At 62.7% G+C, this 17,746-nt stretch overlaps 1 protein-coding gene and 3 long non-coding RNA genes across 5 annotated transcripts in view; all 4 read right to left on the bottom strand.

The window, feature by feature from the left end:
- Positions 1-384: 384 nt before the first annotated feature.
- Positions 385-17,746, bottom strand: part of ZFYVE28 (zinc finger FYVE-type containing 28) — a 34,041-nt gene continuing 16,679 nt past the window's right edge. The window contains exons 7-13 of one of the 2 annotated variants that reach the window (XM_060188510.1): positions 16,098-16,199; positions 14,525-15,571; positions 4,777-4,883; positions 3,591-3,707; positions 2,635-2,739; positions 2,246-2,349; positions 385-835 (exon numbers count right to left, since the gene is read on the bottom strand). In XM_060188510.1, the coding sequence (XP_060044493.1) occupies positions 392-835; positions 2,246-2,349; positions 2,635-2,739; positions 3,591-3,707; positions 4,777-4,883; positions 14,525-15,571; positions 16,098-16,199 (2,026 nt within the window). In that variant the 3' untranslated portion in view covers positions 385-391. Of the gene's footprint in view, positions 1,099-2,245; positions 2,350-2,634; positions 2,740-3,590; positions 3,708-4,776; positions 4,884-14,524; positions 15,572-16,097; positions 16,200-17,746 lie in introns of both variants that reach the window. The other variant, XM_060188511.1, reaches the window with a different exon arrangement.
- LOC132537615 (uncharacterized) lies at positions 5,550-7,617 on the bottom strand. The gene is made up of 2 exons (XR_009549071.1): positions 6,847-7,617; positions 5,550-6,534 (listed from the first exon to the last, which is right to left on the bottom strand). It is a non-coding gene; the product is annotated as an uncharacterized LOC132537615 (long non-coding RNA).
- On the bottom strand, positions 9,431-10,810 carry LOC132537616 (uncharacterized). The gene is made up of 2 exons (XR_009549072.1): positions 10,166-10,810; positions 9,431-10,109 (listed from the first exon to the last, which is right to left on the bottom strand). It is a non-coding gene; the product is annotated as an uncharacterized LOC132537616 (long non-coding RNA).
- On the bottom strand, positions 11,445-14,424 carry LOC132537613 (uncharacterized). Its single transcript, XR_009549069.1, has 3 exons — positions 14,367-14,424; positions 13,566-13,598; positions 11,445-13,446 (listed from the first exon to the last, which is right to left on the bottom strand). It is a non-coding gene; the product is annotated as an uncharacterized LOC132537613 (long non-coding RNA).

Raw genomic sequence — 17,746 nt, 5'->3', positions numbered from 1 at the left:
AGGCAGGGGGCTGGGGCTCAGCCTTGGGCAGCCATGCAGAGAGAGAGAGCCCACCTCTGGGGCCCTCCAGGAAGGGCACGGGCAAAGGGTGGCAGAGGCCCTCACAGCTGTGCCCCACATTCAGGTAGGTGGCCCAGCACCACCTCAAGGTCCCCAGGGCTCAAGCTCCAGGAACAGAGGCTGGGCGTCACCATTGCAACACAGGATCCCTGCACCCGGGCACCTGGTGGGTGCACCCAACGCAGGCTCAGGGCAGCTCTGGGGAGCACGGCAAGGGGGGCAGAGCAAGTGCCTGGCTACTTGGGCCGGGGGAGCCCTGCCCGGGGGCCCCAGGCGTCCCAAGGCCCCACCAGCCTCCCGAGCCCACAGAAGACGCACGTCATCTGCAATCTTAAATAGATTTATGGAAATGGTCTCCAGTCACAGCCTTTAAAAATAAAAATAATCTACACACACACCTCCCCTCCCTCTGCCCGCCCGCCAGCCCGCCGGGCCTCCGGGAAGCGGGACTCTCCAAAAATAAAGCTGCATGTGAAGCCTGAGATTTAAGCCTGAGGAGGCGTCCGTGCCGACCGTGGGTGCCCCAGGCCAGGGTGCGGGGGGGGGGGGGGGGGCAGCGCACATGCCCAGAGCCCAGAACCCAGGCACTGCGCCCAAGGGTGGAGGCAGGGGCAGGGCCCCCGGGACAGGTGCGCGCCGTGGGCTGGGGTCCAGGGGAGGCGCTGCCTGGTGGCCGGAGGACACTGACCCCCAGCGGGGAGGGCCCCCAGGTTGCGGCTGTCCCGGTGCTGAGAGGCCGGTGCTGGGGCATGAGGAGCGTGGGGCTGTGGCCCACCTGACGGAGGGTGAAGCTCAGCTCCTCTGGTCCCCAAAGGGCGGGGGAAGGGTGGGGTCCCCTCAGCAGGCGGCACGGTAGGCGCCTGAGAGGTGGGGTGCGCCCCCCGCCCTCAGAGGCCGGCGGACGGCTCAGATGGCAGACCTGTCGCTGCAGAAGGGCGTGACGTGGAGCATGTAGCAGTGCGTGCACACGCGGACCGGCTTCACCTGCCCATAGCGGGGCAGCGGCGCCGAGTGTGGGGAGCAGCGGGAGCAGAAGATCTGGGGATGTGGGGGGATGGGCTTGTGATGGGGGTGGGGGGACGGGACGTGGGGGGACGGACTTGTGATGGGGGGCAGGGGGGTGGGGATGTGGGGTGATGGGACATGAGGGAACGGGCTTGTGATGGGGGTGAGGGGGCGGGGTCGTGGGGTGACAGGGACGTGGGGTGATGGGGACGTGGGGTGACAGGGACGTGGGGTGACGGGCACATGATGGACGTGGGGTGATGGGTATGTGGGGTGATGGGCGCATGATGGAGGATGTGTGGTGATGGGTATGTGGGGTGACGGGGACGTGGGGTGAAGGGGATGTGGGGTGACGGGCGCATGATGGGGGACATGGGGTGATGGGGACATGGGGTGATGGGTATGTGGGGTGATGGGTGCATGATGGGGGACGTGGGGTGATGGGGACGTGGGGTGACAGGCACATGATGGGGGACGTGGGGTGACAGGACGTGGGGTGACGGGCGCATGATGGGGACGGGGATGGGGTTATGGGTGCGTGATGGGGAACGGGGACAGGGACGTGGGGTGATGGGGATGTGATGGGGGCACCATGGGGTGACGGGATGTAGGGAGATGGTGGGGGATGGGGTGTGGGGGTGATGGGAGACGTGGAGACGATGGGGGGATGGGGAGGTGACGGGTGATGGGGAGGTGACGGGGAACATGGGGAGGTGACAGGGAACACGGGAAGGCGGGAGGATGGAGATGATGGGGAACACGGGGACACGGGGAGGTGATGGGGGGATGGGGTGTGGGGAGGTGATGGGTGGGTGGGGATGATGGAGGTGCTGGGGGATATGGGAGAGACAGGGGACATGGGGGGATGGGGGATGAGGGAATGGGGAGACCATGGGGGTTGGGGGGGTTGGGGGTGGGGATGACGCAGAGGTGACGGGAGGCATGGGGATGGGGTGGGCAGTGACAGGAAGGGCTGCCCAGGCAACTCCCGGCCCCCACCCAGCAGGCCATATCAGAACCCCCTCCCCAGCCTCCTACTGGACCAGGCAGTGGGGCTCAGGGGACCCCTCCATGGGGCCAGACCACAGAGGTGGCAGGAAGCTGGTCCCCCAGCCAGGCTGCCCAGCAGCCCCCCGCCCGGCTGAGGTGAGTGCAGGGAGGCCCTGGGGGTGGCGCCCACCTTCCCACAGCTGCGGCAGTGGTGTTTCCTGCGGATGACGGTGAAGGGCGCTTTGCAGGCTGTGCAGAAGCCACAGGCCTCATCGGGGACCCACTCGGGCGGGTCTGTGACGAGGAGGTCAGGTGGGTGGCGGGCAGGTGCTGCAGGGGCCCCCAGGCCCGTCCTCTCCCTTCCCCAGGGCCAATGAGTGGCAGGCCTCCCTGGGGACCAGGGCAGGGCAGGGCAGGGCAGGGCAGGGGGTGGCACCAGGAGCAGCCTAGGCCACGGCCATAGGCCTGGCCCCTGTGTCCCCCAGCCTGGGGCTAAGGGACATTGGACGCCCGGGCTGAGGTCTCAAGGGAGCAGCCAGGATGCGAGTGAAGCCGCGTCCCAGGGGGCTGCCCACGCACCTTCTAGGTCCCCATCCCGGGTCTTGGCAGCCGGCTCGGAGGACGACAGGCTCTCCTGGCATAGGGCACAGTCGGCCAGGGTGGCACTGTGCAGGGTCTGCGTGACTGCGGGGAGAGGCCACTGCGGGTGCCACTCAGGCCAGCTGGAGTCGGCCCCCCTAGAGCCCCTGGCCCCGCCTGCACGGCCACAGGTGTGGGCAGTGTGGCTGGGTGGACACTGCCCAGGGACAGGGCCTTAGGCCTGGCCCAAGGAACAGCACCCTCTCCACTGTATGTGTGTGAGAGGCAGAATGTGTGTGCACAGGGCTGAGGGGAGGTGGACAGGGCTGAGGGGAGATGGACACGGTTGAGGGGAGGTGGACACGGTTGAGGGGAGGTGGACACGGTTGAGGGGAGGTGGACAGGGCTGAGGGGAGATGGACAGGGCTGAGGGGAGGTGGACAGGGCTGAGGGAGGTGGACAGGCTGAGGGAGGTGGACAGGGCTGAGGGGAGGTGGACAGGCTGAGGGGAGGTGGACAGGCTATGGGGAGGTGGACAGGCTGAGGGGAGGTGGACAGGCTGAGGGAGGTGGACAGGCTGAGGGGAGGTGGACAGGCTGAGGGAGGTGGACAGGACTGAGGGGAGGTGGACAGGGCTGAGGGGAGGTGGACAGGCTGAGGGAGGTGGACAGGACTGAGGGGAGGTGGACAGGGCTGAGGGGAGGTGGACAGGCTGAGGGAGGTGGACAGGACTGAGGGGAGGTGGACAGGGCTGAGGGGAGGTGGACAGGCTAAGGGAGGTGGACAGGCTGAGGGGAGGTGGACAGGCTGAGGGAGGTGGACAGGACTGAGGGGAGGTGGACAGGGCTGAGGGGAGGTGGACAGGCTGAGGGAGGTGAACAGGCTGAGGGGAGGTGGTCTGGCTGAGGGAGGTGGACAGGACTGAGGGGAGGTGGACAGGGCTGTGAGCCTCTCACCCTTCTTGAGCTTGTCCTTGTTGTCTGTCTCGGGCTTGCTGGCCATGACCTCAAAGAGCGTCTTGAGAATGCTGCGCAGGTCGCTGGCATAGTTGGTCTGCAGCTGGTCGGCCACCCCTGGGGACATCTGGGGTCAGGCCGAGCTCCCACGGGCCCTCAGCAGTTCACAGCGCCCGGCTCTGCAGGGGCCGTGTCATCCCAGCCGCCTCCCTGCCCTCAGCCCCGTGCAGATGGGGGCAGGGTGACCAGCTTGGGGGGCCTCCCTGTGGTGGGTAGGGGGCCAGCTTTGGGTCCTGAGGGCCGCCTGACACATCCCAGAAATAATGGGGAGCATCCCCTGAAAGTCCCCACAGGGCGCACCCCCCGCAGCCCACGAAGAACCGACCTGGGTGGAAAGCGGACGGCCCCAAGTGGGGACCGTGGTCAGGGCCTCAGCCCCCCACCTGCAAGCCTGGGGATAGGAAGAGGCCGGGAGCACCCCGCAGCCACACTGACACCAGGACAGCACGTCCACCTGGACTTCAGGGACCTCTCTGACGTGCGACCTGCAGCCCGGCTGCACCCTCACCCCACAGCTGCAGCGTGGCCCCTAGTCCCCACCCAGCCCAGCCCAGGCCGGGACCCCACCACGGGCAGTCGCCCTATCCTAAGCCCCTCATGACCCCACCACCCCATACCCCTTGTGACCCCCACCCTGGTCCCTGGTGACCCCTACCCGGGCCCCGGCTGTCCCCACCCTGGGACTCTTCCTGTCTCCCACCCACCCTGGTCCCTCCTGTCCCCCACCCACCCTGGTCCCTCCTGTCCCCCATCCTGTCCCCCATCCCAGGTCCCTCCTGTCCCCCCTCCTGTCCCCCATGTCCCCCCCAGGTCCCTCCTGTCTCCCCTTCTGTCCCCCACCCCAGGTCCCTCTTGTCCACCCTCCTGTCCCGTGTCCCCACCCGGGTCCCCTGTGTCCCCATCCTGGGTCCCTCCTGTCCCCCGTGTCCCCACCCAGAGTCCCTCCTGTCCCCCGGGTCCCCATCCCGGGTCCCCTGTGTCCCCATCCTGGGTCCCTCCTGTCCCGTGTCCCCACCCCAGGTCCCTCCTGTCCCCCCTCCTGTCCCCCATGTCCCCACCCAGGTCCCCTGTGTCCCCATCCTGGGTCCCTCCTGTCCTGTGTCCCCACCCCGGGTCTGAGGAGCACCTGAAATGCAGACAAACAGGCGGTGGATGAGGTCCTGGCTGCCGTGGAACCTGGAGCGGATCTTCTCTCTCGTGGCCTCGTGACGGGCGGCGTCCCCTGGGGAGCCACTGCAGAGGCCAAACAAGCAACTGTGCAGGGGTCCCACGGGAGCTCCCCGAGTGAGTGGGGACACCTCTGTCCCTCCACTGCCCCCACCGCCCCTGAGCTGACCAGACACCCAACTGCCCAGGACTTCGTGTGTTCCACGCCAGTAGCAGGCAGGGCCCGTCCAACCCCAGGCTCTCTGCTATCTTGGCGCTGGGGGAAGGATGCGGCCGCCCCGCCTGCACTGGCCCTTCCTGCACTGACGCCGGGGCCTACAGGGTGGGGAACAGCTTTGGGAAGGGGGCTCTGGGCTGCCTTCAAGAGAAGGTCCCAGATGGTCCAGGGCCCACCGTGGCCGGAGACGGGGAGAGGCAGGAGGGAGGTGTCCAGCCAGGGCCGCCAAGGCCGTCAACCACCCAGGTGGGACGTCTGCCCCATGGGGGTGGGGAGAGTCCCCTCTGCCAGTCTTCACGCTCTGTCATTCCTGCATGCCTCCAGGCAAAGCCTTCTCTCCTCGTTTTCCCCCTAGCATTTAGATTTCTGCAGCTGTGTTTTCACATTTACTCACTTATTGATCTTTACTAATAAGTTATTGCTGGGCTCAGTGCCTGCACCACAAATCCACCGCTCCTGGAGACTTTTTTTTCCTCTTTTTTGTTGCCCTTGTTTTTTCATTGTTGTGGTTATTATTATTGTTGTTGTTATAGCTGTCGTTGTTGTGGGATAGGACAGAGAGAAATGGAGAGAGGAGGGGAAGACAGAGAGGAGGAGAGAAAGACAGACACCTGCAGACCTGCTTCACCGCCTGTGAAGTGACTCCCCTGCAGGTGGGGAGCCGGGGGCTCGAACCAGGATCTCCACGCCAGTCGTTGTGCTTCACAGCACGTAAGCTTAACCTGATGCGCTACCGCCCAACTCACCCCCCCTTTAATTCTTCTATCTCTGTTTATTGGACAGAAACAGCCAGAAAGCAAGAGAAGGGGGGGATAGAAAGGGACAGAGACTGACTCCTGCAGCCCTGCTTCACCATTCAAAAAGCTATCCCCTGCAGGTGGGGACCAAGGGCTCAAACCCAGGTTTTTATGCACGGTAACGTGTGTTTTTTTCTTTTTTCTTTTATAGGGCTAAGAGAAACAGCAAGGAGGGAGAAACAGAGAGGCAGAGGACAGAGACACACCTGCAGCATTGCACCACCGTCACTTGTGAAGATTCTCCCTGCAAGTGGGGGTTGGGGGCCTGAACCCCCCAGGTCCTTGTGAGCTCACCCAATGTGCCTACCTCACAGCCTCTGCAACTGGGATTTTATTTTATTTTACTTATGAGAACAATAGGTGAGAGAGAAAGAAACAGACATCTCTCTGATACATATGCTGCCGGGGATTGAACTCAGGACCTCATGCTTGAGTCTAATGCTTTATCTACTGAGCCTCTTCCTGGACCACAGGCCACAGGAAGGAGTGAGGCACTCACACGTGGCCAGACAGACAGAAAACAGTCACGGAGCTCACATTTGCTGAAACATCTAGAATCCAGGCAAGGCCACACGGAGACACGCAGAAGAGCCACATCCTGAGGCTAAAGGTAGAGTGAGGCGATGTTTATGGTGGGGGTGTGCTTTAGGGGGGTGGGTGTTCAGGAACTAAGGCTGATAAGCTGCACAAATCCACAAGCAGCCTGAAAAAAGAAACATGGAAATGCGCCCTTCAAAAAGGAAAGTGCACGTGGTGCAAAGCGCAAGAACCGGCGTAAGGATCCCGGTTCAAGCCCCCGGCTCCCCCACCTGCAGGGGAGTCGCTTCACAGGCAGTGAAGCAGGTCTGCAGGTGTCTGTCTTTCTCTCCCCGTCTGTCTTCCCCTCCTCTCTCCACTTCTCTCTGCCCTACCCAACAACAACTACAACAATAAAATAATAAGGGCAACAAAAATGAATAAATAAATATAAAAATATTTTTTAAAAAAGGAATATGGGGGGCAGGTGGTGGTACACCTGGTTAAGTGCACACATCACAGTGCACAAGGACCCTGGTCCAAGCCCCCGGTCCCCACCTGCAGGGGGGAAGAAGCTTCACGAGTGGTGTAGCAAGGCTGCAGGTGTCTCTCTGTCTCTCCCCTCTCAATTTCTGTCTCCATCCAATAATAAATAGAAAGTAACGATTAAAAAAAGAAAGACAAAAAAGGACTATGGGTGGGGTGGGGGGAGATAGCATAATGGTTATGCAAAGAGACACTCAAGCCAGAGGCTCCATGGTTCAATCCCCCACACCACCATCACCCAGAGCTGAGCAGAGCTCTCTGGGACTAGTGGGACAGTTAAGATATGCTTGACTCACACTGTAACAAAAAAGAAAGGTGTGCAGGCTCAGCTGGGGAGTGCCAACCATACCAGGCACAAGGGCCGGGGTTCAAGTCTCTGGCCTCCACTTGCAGGGGGGAAGCTTTGTAACTGGTGATGCAGGAGTACAGGTGTGTGTGTGTGTGTGTGTGCATATGTGTGTATTGTGTGCGTGCATGTGTGTGCGTGTGTCTGAGCATATGAGCTTGTGTGTGTGCATGTGTGTGCGCACATGTGTGTGCGTGTGTGTCTGAGCATGTGCGTGTGTGCATGTGAGCTTGTGTGAGTATGTGTCTGTGCATGTGGGTGCGCGTGCATGCATATGTACACATGTGCATCCCCTCTCCTCTCAGTTTCTCTGTCTCCAGGACTCTCAAGCAAGATCACATTCACAAAGCCCCTGGTGAGGGGGGAACCTACAGGTGATGCCCCTTGTGGTCTCCTCTGTGGTCTCCTCTGGGGTCAGAACCTGCAGTCCCCCTTGTGGTCTCCTCTGGGGTCAGAACCTGCAGTCCCCCTTGTGGTCTCCTCTGGGTCAGCACCGAGGACCACAAGAGGGGGGCTGCAGGTGCTGACCCCAGAGAAGACCACAGAGGAGACCACAAGGGGGCTGCAGGTGCTGACCCACAGGAGGCCACAAGGGGGCTGCAGGTGCTGACCCACAGGAGGCCACAAGGGGGCTGCAGGTGCTGACCCACAGAGGAGGCCACAAGGGGGCTGCAGGTGCTGACCCACAGAGGAGACCACAAGGGGGCTGCAGGTGCTGACCCACAGGAGGCCACAAGGGGGCTGCAGATGCTGACCCACAGGAGGCCACATGGGGGCTGCAGTTGCTGACCCACAGGAGGCCACAAGGGGGCTGCAGGTGCTGACCCACAGAGGAGACCACAAGGGGGCTGCAGGTGCTGACCCACAGGAGACCACAAGGGGGCTGCAGGTGCTGACCCACAGGAGACCACAAGGGGGCTGCAGGTGCTGACCCACAGGAGGCCACAAGGGGGCTGCAGGTGCTGACCCCAGAGAAGACCACAGAGGAGACCACAAGGGGGCTGCAGGTGCTGACCCACAGGAGGCCACAAGGGGGCTGCAGGTGCTGACCCACAGGAGGCCACAAGGGGGCTGCAGGTGCTGACCCACAGAGGAGGCCACAAGGGGGCTGCAGGTGCTGACCCACAGAGGAGACCACAAGGGGGCTGCAGGTGCTGACCCACAGGAGGCCACAAGGGGGCTGCAGATGCTGACCCACAGGAGGCCACATGGGGGCTGCAGTTGCTGACCCACAGGAGGCCACAAGGGGGCTGCAGGTGCTGACCCACAGGAGGCCACAAGGGGGCTGCAGGTGCTGACCCACAGGAGGCCACAAGGGGGCTGCAGGTGCTGACCCACAGGAGGCCACATGGGGGCTGCAGGTGCTGACCCACAGGAGGCCACAAGGGGGCTGCAGGTGCTGACCCACAGGAGGCCACAAGGGGGCTGCAGGTGCTGACCCACAGGAGACCACTTTGCAGTGTCCGTTTCGATGGCAAGTAGCCTGGAGTCTTAGGTGGTGGTTCACACGCACACTTACCATGCACAAGGCCCTGGGTTCGAGCCACAGCACTATATGGGAGCTCTATGGGCTGCACCCATAACATCCATGGAATGTGAAGTGGTGCTACAGTGTTTTTTAAAAATTTATGTTGTTATTCTTTTTTAATAGAAAGATTTTGGGGTCAGGCGGTAGTGCAGCAGTTTAAGCACAGGTGGCGCAAAGTGCAAGGACTGGCGTAAGGATCCCGGTTTGAGCCCCCGGCTCCCCACCTGCAGGGGAGTCGCTTCAAAGGCGGTGAAGCAGGTCCGCAGGTGTCTGTCTTTCTCTCCCCCTCTCTGTCTTCCCCTCCTCTCTCCATTTCTCTGTCCTATCCAAGAACAATGACCTCACAACAACAACAAAACAACAAAAGAGAAAATAATTTAAAAAATAAAATAAAGATTTTACTGGGAGTCGGGTGGTAGCTCTGCGGGTTAAGCGCAGGTGGCACAAAACGCAAGGACCTGCATAAGGATTCTCGTTCGAGCCCCCGGCTCCCCACCTGCAGGGGAGTCGCTTCACAGGCGGTGAAGCAGGTCTGCAGGTGTCTGTCTTTCTCTCCCCCTCTCTGTCTTCCCTCCTCTCTCCATTTCTCTGTCTATTCATCAACAACGACAATAATAACTACAACAATAAAACAAGGGCAACAAAAGGGAATAAATAAATATTTTTTTAAAGTTTTTACTATTTATTAATGGTAAAGATAAGAGGAAAGGAAGAACCAGACATCACTCTGGTACATGCGCTGCCAGGGACTGAACTTGGGACCTCATGCCTGAGAGTCCAGGGCTCTGTAACTGTGCCATCTCCCAGACCACAGTATCCTTTCTTTCAAAACTATATATTTTTATTACCTTTATTTATTTATTGGAATGAAGCAGCCAGAAGTCCAGAGGGAAGAAGGAAATAGAAGAGGGAGACACCTGCAGCCCTGCTTCACCACTTGCGAAGCTTTCCCCCTGCAGGTGGGGATCAGGGGCTTGAACCTGGGTCCTTGTGCTCTGCAACATGTGTGCCCACCCATGTGCACCACCACCTGGCCCCACATTATTATTTCTTAATTAGGCAAAACAGAGAGAAACTGAGAGAGGAGACAGAGAAGGAGAAAGACAAAGCGAGACTTGCAGCCCTGCTTCACCACTCGTAAAGCTTTCCCCCTGCAGGTGGGCATTGGGGCTTGAACTGGGGTCCTTGTACACTGCAATGTGTGCTCAACCTGGGCGTGTGTGTGTGTGTGTGTCTGAGCGCACTGGCGTGTGTGTGTGTGTGTGTCTGAGCACACTGGCGTGTGTGTGTGTGTGTGTGTGAGCACACTGGCATGTGTGTGTGAGCGCACTGGTGTGTGTGTCTGAGCGCACTGGCGTGTGTGTGTGTGTGAGCACACTGGCGCGTGTGTCTGAGCACACTGGCGTGTGTCTGAGCGCACTGGCGTGTGTGTGTTTGAGTGCACTGGCGTGTGTGTGTGTGTGAGCGCACTGGCGTGTGTGTGTCTGAGCGCACTGACGTGTGTGTGTGTGTCTGAGCGCACTGGCACGTGTGTGTGTGTGAGCGCACTGGCGTGTGTGTGTCTGAGCGCACTGGCGTGTATGTCTGAGCACACTGGCGTGTGTGTGTGAGCACACTGGCGTGTGAGTGCACTGGTGTGTGTGTGTGAGCGCACTGGTGTGTGTGTGTGCATGTGTGTCTGAGCGCACTGGCTCGTGGGTGTGCGTGTGTGCGCGTGTGCATCTGAGCGCATTGGCTCGTGTGTGTGTGTGTGCGTGTGAGCGTACTGACTCATGTGTATGTGTGTGTGCGTGTGTGTGTGTCTGAGCGCACTGGCATGTGTGTGTGAGCGCACTGGTGTGTGTGTGTGTGTGAGCGCACTGGCGTGTGTCTGAGCACACTGGCATGTGTGTGTGTGTGAGTGCAATGGCGTGTGTGTCTGAGTGCACTGGCGTGTGTGTGTGTGTGTGTCTGAGCGCACTGGCGCGTGTATGTGTCTGAGCGCACTGGCGTGTGTGTGTGTGTGAGCGTACTGGCGAGTGTGTGTGAGCGCACTGGCGTGTGTGTGTGAGCGCACTGCTGTGCGTGTATGTGTCTGAGCACACTGGCGTGTGTGTCTGAGCGCACTGGCGTGTGTGTGTCTGAGCGCACTGGCGTGTGTGTGTCTGAGCACACTGGCGTGTGTGTGTCTGAGTGCACTGGCTTGTGTGTGTCTGAGCGCACTGGCGTGTGTGTGTCTGAGCGCACTGGCGTGTGTGTGTGTCTGAGCGCACTGGCGTGTGTGTCTGAGTGCACTGGCGTGTGTGTGTCTGAGCACACTGGCTTGTGTGTGTGTCTGAGCGCACTGGCGTGTGTGTCTGAGCGCACTGGCGTGTGTGTCTGAGCGCACTGGCGTGTGTGTGTGTGAGCACACTGGCGTGTGAGTGCACTGGTGTGTATGTGTGTGTGTGAGCACACTGGCGTGTGTGAGTGTGTGAGCACACTGGCTTGTGTGTGTGTCTGAGCGCACTGGCGTGTGTGTCTGAGCGCACTGGCGTGTGTGTCTGAGCGCACTGGCGTGTGTGTGTCTGAGCACACTGGCGTGTGAGTGCACTGGTGTGTATGTGTGTGTGAGCGCACTGGTGTGTGTGTGTGTGCATGTGTGTCTGAGCGCACTGGCTCGTGTGTGTGTGTGCGAGCGCACTGGCTCATGTGATTTGTGTGTGCATGTGTGTGTCTGAGCACACTGGCATGCATGTGTGTGTGTGTCTAAGCGCACTGGCTCATGTGTATGTGTGTGTGTGCGTGAGTGTGTGTGTCTGAGCACACTGGCATGCATGTGTGTCTGAGCGCACTGGCTCATGTGTATGTGTGTGTGTGTGTGTGTGTCTGAGCGCACTGGCATGCATGTGAGTGTGTGTGAGCACACTGGCATGCATGTGTCTGAGCGCACTGGCGTGTGTGTGTGTCTAAGCGCACTGGCTTATGTGTATGTGTGTGTGAGTGTCTGAGCACACTGGCATGCATATGTGTGTGTGTCTGAGCGCACTGGCTCATGTGTATATGTGTGTGCATGTGCGTGTGTGTGAGTGTGTGTCTGAGCGCACTGGTGTGTGTGTGTGTGCGTGTGCGTGTGCGTGTGAGTGTTTGTCTGAGCGCACTGGCTCGCTCCCGGGGGGAGGTGAGGAAAAACTGTGCTGGAGGCAGTAACTCAGAGGCAGCAGCACCAGGACTTGAGAAAAAGTCCCCGGATCCATGACAGTCAGAGCTGAGCAACACTCACAAAAACAGAACAACAGAGCAACTCCTTCATTTCAGGTCAGGAAGTAGCACGTGGGAGCCCAAGCTTTGAGCCCCAGCACCACATGGGAGCCCCACAGCAGCAGGGGGAGATCTAGAACTGTATTGTGGTGTTTCTCTCTAGCTCTCTGTCCTCTGACACAAAGAGAGAGAGAAAGTTGACCCAGAAAAGGTGGAATCACACATGTGACTCAGAAAGAAAAACAAACAGAAAACAAACTAGAAGGAACGCCAGGCCAGGGAGGCCTGCTTCGCGGTGTTTGGCCTGGGCCAGGTCTTAGCTCCTTCCCGAACGTCACACGGGAAGGAAGGAGGGGCTGGTGTTTACTTCCTCGTGGTCACAGCCCAGGTTCGAACCCGGCCCCCACACATTGAAGGTGAGTGTTGCCACGGTGCCTTTCTCCTTGTCTCTGTCTGGAAAAGTGGACCCGGACTGGCAGAGATGAGAGGCCAGGACAGGAGCTTCCGGCAGTGGACACTCGGCCCCAGGCGAGGGGCGGGCAGGCGGGTGACAGGATCCTAGGCCCAGACCAGCTCTGTGACTCAGGGGGGTCCCTCTGCAGGACGCCGCCCCAAGGCAGGGCGGGGGGGTCTCTGCACAGGTGGACACAACTCCGGCCAGACCCTGGTGGGGTGCTGCCTGGGGGGGTCCTCAGAGAGAAGAGCCCCACCCCGAGTCAGAGAGAGGGCCAACCTGCCCCTCCTGTGTGCCCGGGGTTAGGGAGGGGGCCCATCAGCTCCTGGTAGGGAGCTGGGGGGATGCCCGCGGAGGGTCCCAGAAGGCGGACCCGGGCTCCCCCGCACTCCATCAAGGACACTGGCAGCACAGCGCAAACCACAGGGCTGCCCCTCACAAGGGCAGTGACCCCCAGGGGCTACTTGCTGGGCAGACGGCGTGAGGCGTGGAGTGTGCAAGATCCTGTGGAGACCCCCACGCCCTGTCTCCTGGGGGTCTCAGGGCAGAGATGCAGCGTGGCCGGGTGTCCCGCTGCCTCTCCCGCCCCCCGGCCTGAGTCCGTCCCTCAGCTGCCATCACGCCAGGTGAGCACAGGCAGGGAGTGGGCGGCACACCCAGGCCCAGATCCCCCAAAGGAAGTGGCACTGACCCGGAGACCTCCAAGGGGCCTCAGGGGCGGCCTCTCCTGCAAACTGCCCCTCCTCCCGCCCGGGTAGCCCCCACGGCCCCCAGGTATTAAGGCTGACCCCCACCCAGGTGCCCAGAACCCCACAGGCCTCCCACCCCCACCTGGGTCCCAGGCCTCCACAGTCTCCCCACAGGGCTCCCCCGCCCGGGTCCAAGGTTCCCCTACCCGCCCCAGCCAGGGTCCCAGACCCCCACGGCCCGGTGGCTCAGCTGAGGGAAGGTGGAGCAGGACATCAGGGGGCCTGGAAAACAGCAGGGAAGTGCCCCTGGCACCACACTGTCTCCACACCCACACTGTCCCGGCACCACACTATCCCCGGCACCACACTGCCCCCGGCAACACACTGTCCCCGACACCACACTGTCCCCGGCACCACACTGCCCCCGGCACCACACTGCCCCCGGCACCACACTGCCCCCGGCACCACACTGCCCCCACACCCACACTGTCCCTGGCACCACACTGTCCCCAGCACCACACTGTCCCCGGCACCACACTGCCCCCACACCCACACTGTCCCCGGCACCACACTGTGCCCACACCCACACTGCCCTCACACTGCCCCCGCACCCACACTGCCCCCGGCACCACACTGTCCCCACACTGCCCCCGGCACCACACTGTCCCCGGCACCACACTGTCCCCAGTATCACACTGCCCTCACACTGCTCCCGGCACCACACTGCCCCCGGCACCACACTGTCCCCACACCCACACTGCCCTCACACTGCCCCCGCACCCACACTGCCCCCGGCACCACACTGTCCCCACACTGCCCCCGGCACCACACTGTCCCCGGCACCACACTGTCCCCAGCACCACACTACCCCCGGCAACACACTGTCCCCACACCCACACAGCCCTCACACTGCCCCCGGCACCACACTGTCCCCACACTGTTCCCAGCACCACACTGCCCCCGGCACCACACTGTCCCCACACCCATACTGCCCCCGCACCCACACTGTCCCCAGCACCACACTGTCCCCAGCACCCACACTGCTCCACACCCACACTGCCCTCACACTGTCCCCAGCACCACACTGTCCCTGGCACCACACTGTCCCCACACCCACACTGCCCCCACACCCACAGTCCCCAGCACCACACTGTCCCCAGCACCCACACTGCCCCACACCCACACTGTCCCCAGCACCCACACTGCCCCCACACCCACACTGTCCCCAGCACCACACTGTCCCCAGCACCCACACTGCCCCCACACCCACACTGTCCCCGGCACCACACTGCTCTCCACACGGCCCCCAGCACCCACACTGCCCCCCACAGGCCCCAGCACCCACACTGCCCCCAGCACCCACGCTGAGTCAGCCAGCACCCACAGGAGCCTTACCTACAGCCCAGGCCTGGCGGCTGCTCCCTGACCTCCACACCCAGCCGCTGCTCCTCCCCTCCGGCCAGTGGCTGCCCCGCATCCTGCCGTCCAGTCCCGGGCTCCGGGTGCCCACCCGGGTCGCCCCCTCCGGGACCGAGCGCCAGGCACTTGTGGGGGGTGTGGGGCTCGTCCCTGCTGGCAGGGGCATCAGGGGGGCCGGGCGGGGCCACAAGGGCGGCCTCCTCCCCGCCGGGCCCACAGCCTGCGCAGCACACGCAGGAGTGCAGGAGGCAGCGGGGAGCCTCCTCAGGCCCGGGGCCCTCGGGGGCGGCAGGCGACTTGGGGTTGAAGATGACAGTGGCCGAGAGCTTCATCCCGCCTGTGCGGTGGGCGATGAGCTCAGCCGTCTCGGCCGCATCCAGGGCCCCCTCCCAGCCGTCCGGCGCCAGCTGGGCATCCAGGCAGCTGCAGGAGTTGGGGTCCGCCAGGCCGGCCACCCGCAGCTTGTCCTTGGGAACGTTGTTGTTGCTCAAGTCCTCTGCCGTGGCCGCCACCTGGCCTCCGCCCCCCCGGCCGGGCCCCGGCTCCTGGGGTCCCGCACCCCCCTCCCAGCAGCCGGGTCGGCCCGAGGCCTCGGCCGGGCCCTCCACGTCATCCATGAAGAAGACGCGCTCGTCCTCCTCTCCCGGCTGCAGCCTGGCGCTGCCCGGGGACGGGGATGGGGACGGGGACGGGGAGGCCCTCACGCAGGGGCTGCCCTCGGGGCCCGGCCGGTGCGCGGGGGACGGACAGGCGCTGGGCGGGGACAGCAGTGAGGACATCTCGTCCCCAGCGCGGTGCACCATGCGGCTGAGCTGCTCCAGCTCCTGGTCGTCGTCCTGCATGGAGCAGGCCAGCTCCTCCGTGGGGGGCTTGTCCTCGGGGGGCAGCGTGGCAGGGAAGGTGGGTGCCAGGGCGGGGGGCCCAGGGGCGTCCGTGCGGGCAGGGAAGTCCCCGTCCTGAGAGACACAGAGGCTCCGCTCTAGCGTGTGAAGCTCCTCTTCCGTCAGCGTCTGCAACAGGTCCCTGCGGGGTAAGGACGGACGACAGGTAGACAGGTTAGAGGTCCCAAGACAGACAGACAGACAGACAGACAAGGTGAAGGGCTCCAAAACAGACAGACAGACAGAGTGAAGGGCCCCAAGACAGACAGACAAACTGATAGGGTAGAGGGCCCCAAGACAGACACACATACAGGCAGACAGACAGACAGACAAAGTGAAGGGCCCTGAGACAGACAGACAGACAGACAGTGAAGGGCCCCAAGACAGACAGATAGACCAGGGCCCTGAGAGAGATAGACAGATGGACCAGGGTTCCAAGACAGATAGACAGATGAGCAATGTGAAAGGTCCCAAGACAGAGTGAAGGACCCAAAGACAGACAGGTGGACAAGGTGAAAGGCCCTAAACTGACAGACAGATGGACATGGTGAAAGGCCAGGGCCCCAAGATAAGCAAACAGACAGGACACTCTGTGGACAGATGGATAGAGAGAGGAGCCCCGAGAAAGACAGACAGACAGGATGGACAGAGAGCTCCAAGGCCCCCACCTTATCTTCCTCAGCAGCGTGTGGAAGGGCCGGAACAGCTCGGACATGTCCTCCAGCTTCCGGTCCAGGTTCAGGGGTCCATCCGCGTACACCACGAGGCCGCTGAGCAGAGACACGAGGCCGCGTGAGGCCGCAGCCCCTCGCGACTTGGCTGCGCTCAGGAGGGTCCAGGCCTGCAGACGGCCAGCGGGTGGCCTGCACAGCTGGGTGTCAGCCCCCCTCACCCCCCACGGCTGGGCGCCCTGCCTGCCAGCAACTGCGGCCCAGTGTCCCTGCATGGGGACGGGCAGAGCGGCCTCCTTCACCTTCCGGGGACAGGAGTGGGGTGCTGGTGGGCAGGCTGAAGCCGGGACAGTGGCTAAGGGGTGGGCGCAGGGAGACCGGCCGGCCTCAGGGCTCTGGGTGCCGGAGGGACTAGGAATGTCCACGAGGGGCTGCGGCTCGGGACAGCTGCACTGCTCCCCAGACCCTGAGCGGGGGCTCCTGCAGACCAGCTGTCCCCTCTGCCCCTCGGGGCGCACCTGCGGTTCCCAGACTTCCCCTCAGCCTGCGCCCTGGCCTGGAGGACCCCAAGGGGCCAGCGGTGATAGCTGGCAGGAGGCACTGTAGCCAGGGCTCCCCCACAGCTGGCAGCTGCCACCCCAGGCCACCCAGAGTGCTCAACCCCTGGGCCCCCACCTGGGCCAGCGGTGTGGGAGCTAGGGTGAGGGTGCCCCCCGCTGCAGCTCCTAGCCGGTGACGACTCATGGCCTCCCAGCCTGAGGGTGAAGGACACTGACCACACCACGGCCAGCCTGGGCAGTGGACACTGGAAACACTGACCACGTGATGGCCAGTGTAGGTCAGTGTGGGGGCCACTGACCACTCCAGGGAGGCACTGACCACACCAGGGGGTACTGACCACACCAGGGGGCACTGACCACGCCAGGAGGCACTGACCACGCCAGGAGGGCACTGACCACGCCAGGGGGCACTGACCACACCAGGGGGGCACTGACCACACCAGGGGGGCACTGACCACACCAGGGGGCACTAACCACACCAGGGGGCACACTGACCACGCCAGGGGGCACTGACTACACCAGGGGTCACTGACCACACCAGGGGGGCACTGACCACACCAGGGGGGCACTGACCACACCAGGGGGCACTGACCACACCAGGGGGCACACTGACCACTCAGGGGGCACTACCACACCAGGGGGCACTGACCACGCCAGGGGGGCACTGACCACACCAGGGGGGCACTGACCACTCAGGGGGGCACTGACCACACCAGGGGGCACTGACCATGCCAGGGGGCACTGGCCATGCCAGGGGGCACACTGACCACTCAGGGGGGCACTGACCACACCAGGGGAGCACTGACCACACCAGGGGGCACACTGACCACACCAGGGGGCACTGACCACGCCAGGGGGCACTGACCATGCCAGGGGGCACTGGCCATGCCAGGGGGCACACTGACCACTCAGGGGGGCACTGACCACTCAGGGGGGCACTGACCACTCAGGGGGGCACTGACCACACCAGGGGGCACACTGACCACGCCAGGGGGCACACTGACCACGCCAGGGGGGCACTGACCACACCAGGGGGGCACTGACCTCGCCAGGGGGCACACTGACCACACCAGGGGGCACTAACCA

This window comes from Erinaceus europaeus, chromosome 3, assembly GCF_950295315.1.
Source record: "Erinaceus europaeus chromosome 3, mEriEur2.1, whole genome shotgun sequence".
In the NCBI taxonomy this organism is placed as follows: Eukaryota; Metazoa; Chordata; class Mammalia; order Eulipotyphla; family Erinaceidae; genus Erinaceus; species Erinaceus europaeus.
Note: the sequence above shows the minus strand (reverse complement) of the source record. Positions and strands in the feature narration are given on the sequence as shown.